General features: G+C 42.3%; 1 protein-coding gene across 1 annotated transcript; it reads left to right on the top strand.

The window, feature by feature from the left end:
- Window positions 1-3896: 3896 nt before the first annotated feature.
- twist1b (twist family bHLH transcription factor 1b) lies at window positions 3897-5281 on the top strand. Its single transcript, XM_026372267.1, has 2 exons — window positions 3897-4691; window positions 4824-5281. The coding sequence occupies exon 1, from the start codon at window positions 4159-4161 to the stop codon at window positions 4663-4665; it is 507 nt and encodes a 168-aa protein (XP_026228052.1). The 5' UTR covers window positions 3897-4158; the 3' UTR covers window positions 4666-4691; window positions 4824-5281.
- The last annotated feature ends 306 nt before the right edge of the window (window positions 5282-5587 follow it).

The raw sequence follows: 5587 nt of genomic DNA, 5'->3' as shown, positions 1-5587 counted from the left end.
GTCAACTCTAGTGTGGACAAAACATGAGACACAAACCTTTGTATAATTCCACCACAAACTACAAATCCTCCAAGTCTGTATCAATACCTAAAACAGATTCAACAAAAACTGAACATAAAAACCTTCAGGTAGGATTTTTTAGACCCGCCTTCATGAGCAACACATGCACAGACACAGTATCTCTAAACTCACAGTAGCGTCTGTCAAGCTCCTACAGTCTAGTCTGGCCAAACTATGGTAAATCTGCTATAACTCTGAGACTGGATATTTTCATTGCATGGGTCACTGCGCTGGTCTCCATGCTGCAACAGCCTGTGTGAATGTGTGCGTGTGGTCTGCTGGGTGGCAACGTGCTTTATTGGCAGCAGAAGACATGGCTCAGTGGGACTGAGGTTTAAGGTCTAGCCATGGCAAAAGCACAAGATATATGAGCTGATGTTCATCTTGTGGTCGTCACTGTCAGAAAAAAAAAGAAAACCTGCAGGAGCTGCATGTAGAAATCAGTGCGTGTCTTACTGCATTGTTGTTATTTTGTGAGTAAAGTTAAAACCAGTGAAACTCTTACTCAAGGCCTTGGAGGAAACCCTGTGTTTGTTTTGTGTGTGTGTGTGTGTGTGTGTGTGTGTGTGTGTGTGTGTGTGTGTGTGTGTGTGTGTGTGTGTGTGTGTGTGTGTGTGTTATACTGCTGGGATGCCACTTCTTCCACAGATTCTACATCGCCATGAGCTTCCAAGCTGTGAAAACATCCAGGAGGTTTGCTGGTTCTTAGCAGCTAATGAGGTGTCACTGTGTAGAGGAGCTGTCTGATATCCACAGATTACATTAATAGATTAAACAAAACATCTCTTCCATAAACAAATGTGCATTTACACTTGGAAATGTGTATTTGTGCACACAATCGGCCTTTTATTCGACAAAAATCAACACTTTTCTTTATCAAATAAGAGGCCAGGAAAGGGCAGGCTACATTTTCTCAAACAAAGTTAAATTGTGCTCTGCTACAGAAATACCAACGTAACCACGATTAGAACCTGCAACATCAAAGCAGCTGCCTTTCAAAGACTTTCTTTTACTGCTAACTTCAGGAGTCCTGGCTCCTATGTGTCCAGACAGCTTATAAAAGACTGTTTTCATCCTCACCTCCCAATTTAACACCCTACATCCTCTCACCACCACTGGACTGCTGTTATCAGAAAAGCCCCTGATATGATGTCTGGGTTTCTCCACAGAATGGGACATTGGCTGAGGAAAAATGCTGTCATCCTCTCATCCAACTCTGCCGCTTGACCTTGTTAGTCCAGCAAGTTGATTAGAGGCTATCCGGGGTTTCTCTTTGAAGAGCCCACCACTGTCTTTTCTCATCCTGTGCAGTTGATCCATCTTGGTCAGCTGGCACTGGACTCACTGCGGTTCAACTTTAATGGAGTGAACATGAATATCACTGTCAACTGTGGGAGTCCTGTACATGTGGAGGACTGTGGTTTGTTATTTCAATAGATATGAGTAAGCTGATAGAGAAACACTGCCTTCCAAGGCTGGAGCAGGGAAAATAGACAGGTCTCTGCGGATCTGGATCTGGCTCGGAACGCAGTGAGTGAGCGCTGAGTTTTGTCTGCCTTGATGTGACCTCGGAGAAGGGTGGTTAATGGCGATCTGGGGTCACTCATGAGTGGTGTGTCAAGTTGCATGAGTCAGTAATATACACTTGACTTTATCATAACACCTACTCACTACTCATTGATAAGGACAAAGACTCTCTTCATGTGTTAGTTGCCACTGCCCCAGGCCAGTGGACTGCAGTGTGTAGTAAATCACACCGACAAACAATCAGGGCTGTTTATCTCCACTTCGTGTTCCTGTAAGTATCAATTCCTGACACACTGTAACTGACTGATGAAGGTTTTGCCTTCAATAAAGATCAACACTGGTTCGAGTTGTGCTGTGATGACATATTCAAGAAAAGCAGCTGTGTTTTCTCAGAGTCACTTCAGAGGCAAAGACTTGAATTCTGCAGAGCAATCGGCCAAGAAATGTAAATGTAGAACGGGCGTAAACACTGTCTTTTGCATTATTAGTTGTTAATACAGGCGAATGCTGATGTGTCCTCGTGACCTCGAGACACTGATCACACCAAACCTGGTTCAACTCTGGCTCTAGGGGGATTGTTCATTTAACATGTGCAGGAGAGGAAGAGAGCCAGGGAACTTCTACAAAAATCATTCCCCAAAATAATAAAAAAAATTGAAAAAAAAAAAGGATCAGGAGATTCAATCAAATGTAACCATACACATCAGATAGGGAAATGAAGAAGAATAAAAAGTGCAAGTAAAAGGAACATTCAGAAGGAAACTCAAGCTGACCCCTCATTACAAGTTTGATCTCTTTCTCATGTGTGTTTGTGTTGTAGCTGCTCGAGATGGAGCAAATATAAACGTCCCCATCCATGAAAGTAATAGTAATGTTGTACTCATTTACTTCTACTAACACATTTATGTGGCAGATCAGTTGTTCTTTACGAGCTGCTTTGAATACACAGCACATTATACTGTTTTAATATAAAAGAAACAGCAAAGTAAGATTTAAAACAGTAAAATATACAGACTTGTTTTAATAAGACTCCAACGAGTTGCTCAAAGAGCCGCCTGTTCACCTGAGAGCTACAGCAGGTACAAAGAGAAAGAGATCAGCACCACGGACAGGGCCTCCAGCCAGGTAAACCCACCTTGGAGGTTCGTTCTCAACTGTCACTTTCCTCATTTTCTTATACATATGAGCTGAAGTTACAACTTTTAAACTGTGGAATGAATGAGCATTGTTTGAGTCAATAACACGTCCTACACGTGACCACGTCCTTAATTCAAATGTAAAATGCCTGATTAACAAAGAAACTGCCCAAACCTCACTTAAACAAGCCTGTGATTCACCTGGAACAATACGTACACTCTCAGGCCTCCATCAAGACCTAAATGGATGTTCACTAGTGTTGTGACCTCTGACCCTGACTGCCCCCCTGTTTCCTGATTCAGATGCTGCTCCTGTGGACCACAGCCATTCTTAACCTAAACAAAGTAATCCTCCACTAAACAAGACGGATATTGTATCACCGACCTGGTAAAAAACAGCACGTCTGACACACAGAGTCCTCAACCCTGACTGGAATCAGCACAGAATAATCACTTCTGTATCGTTTTATAGATGAACAAAGACACATAAACTTTGTTTTAGTGCAGTTTTAAATATACTTTGTGGTATATTACTGTATACAAAAGCATGCCCTCTTGTGGGGAATACAATTTGAGGACAACGTCCATGTAAGTTAAAGTTTGAAGAAAAACTTTGCAGCACTGGCTGCACCACAAAAATGTAAGATTGAGATCGCACGTTGCCTATATGGAAGTTCTTTGATCTAACTTGGCTTAAGTAAGACTAGATGGAAACACAAATCCAAAAGCCATGTGGGTTAGGTCTACAGAGATGTACCAGTGTTGCATAATGGTTGATTTAAAAATGAATTGACGGCTCATAAAATCACAGGGGACTGTAGCAAACTCAGCACTAGTGATGTGAAGAGACAGAAGGTATTTTATTTGGATGCTAAAGGATGAATGTAGAGATAAAAAATAAAAAAAAGACATGCTCTGCAGTCAGACCTGCAGTAAATACAAGGTTTCTATAAATATGTTCAGTTCAATTATTATGCCTATTTTTAAAAAGGGGATTTTGTCCTCCTCTCTCAACCATTTCACTTTGTGATTTAAACTTTCATGTGTAACCTTAGTTATATTATATCAGTATTGTTGTTATGTGATTATATTATAACTATATTTTGTATGACACTGTATTGTTCCTCACTTCTCTTCCTATAATCTGACTTTGCATTAGGAGCCTTTCTCATAGCTCTCTGGATCCTCCCACCCCTAGAATCACGTAATTCATCTTCTTAGCCAATCCCGTCCCTCCCCAAAAAGTTTACGCCATGCAGCCTATAAGAACTGCCTAAGTCTCTCAAGTAACAGAAAAGACTTGTCCTCCTAGGAACCCATCTATGGATATTGTGTCTCCAAAGCCAGCCAGACATACAGGTGGACTAATTCCTTGACTACATGAGAGGGAAATAATTTTTTGGACACTTTCTGGGCGCCATCTACCCGAGTGGAGATGTCTGAGGAAAATAGGGGGGAAGAGTCGGGCAGCTCCCCTGTCTCTCCTGTGGACAGCCTGAGCAACAGCGAGGGGGAGCTGGACAGACAGCCGAAGAGATGTGGGAGGAAGAGGAGACCGAGCAGGAAAAACTGGGAGGACTCAGATAGCCCGACCCCTGGGAAAAGAGAGAAGAAGTCCAGCAGCAGCAGCCCCCAGTCTTTCGAGGATCTCCAGACGCAGAGGGTCATGGCCAACATCCGAGAGCGACAGAGGACCCAGTCCCTCAACGAGGCGTTCGCAGCTCTGCGGAAAATTATCCCCACTTTACCCTCGGACAAGCTCAGCAAAATACAGACCCTCAAACTCGCAGCCAGATACATCGACTTCCTCTGCCAGGTGCTGCAGAGCGACGAGCTGGACTCCAAGATGTCAAGCTGCAGCTATGTGGCTCACGAAAGGTTGAGCTACGCCTTCTCTGTGTGGAGGATGGAGGGCGCTTGGTCCATGTCAACATCTCACTAGCATCTGGAGAACTGATGCCCAAAATGGTACGCTTGGTCTGTCCTGTAAAGTGCGTGATCCAGACCTCAGAACCACTCCGGGACGCGGTCTGATGCACCCTGGTAGTCCGTGTTTTGTGCAGTGTGCTCAGTTTAGTGATATTTCCCTCACTCTTACAGGTGACTGCTGAATCTACTTATCACTCTCTGACGGGACAGATCTGGAGTCCAATGCTGGATACATGGGATCACACTATTTAAGCCAAAGACGACAGAAGCTCTGGGATGGTTGTGCAGAGGCCTGATGGGGACTTGCAGCCGTGCGCTAGTTCCTCACACCCTTTCATTCTTTTGTGTTTCATGTTGTTGACGACGAATGTTAAAATATCTAAAAAGAGTTTTTTTTTTTTTTTTAAAAAAGGACATTTTAATGTGGACTTCTTTTATTAGAGGTCAAAGTGCATTATGGAAGCAGTCGTCTCCGATTTTCTGGTGTGAGACTGTCAACTGGTGGTGTAGCTCACATTATAGGCTGACCTTGTGGATCTAACCTGTGCAAAAAATAAAAATATTTTCAGAATACATTTATTTATTTATTGGTGTTGCATTGAGGAGTGAGTGGATCCTGTGTCTGAAATACAAATACGTTCATATTTTTATTAACTTTTGTTTTGTAAATGTTTGTATATTTTTTGCAATAAAGAAAATGACGATGAAGTGAAGCAGCTTCTGACTTTTCTGTTTGGATGTTTGTTTGTTTTTTGCAGGTCAAAAAATAAATAAAACACGATACATATGTAATATGTAATACTATGTACCACCTGGTCTACAGCCCACATCAAATTATAGCTTGCAGTGATTTGGGAAAACAGATGGCATTATTATTATTAGTTCAGTTAAAAATGGAGAAAATGCAGCTTTTTTTTTAAAATAATGTTACACAT

The sequence above is a fragment of the Anabas testudineus genome, chromosome 16, assembly GCF_900324465.2.
Source record: "Anabas testudineus chromosome 16, fAnaTes1.2, whole genome shotgun sequence".
Taxonomy (NCBI): domain Eukaryota; kingdom Metazoa; phylum Chordata; class Actinopteri; order Anabantiformes; family Anabantidae; genus Anabas; species Anabas testudineus.
This window is presented reverse-complemented; position numbering and strand designations above follow the sequence as displayed.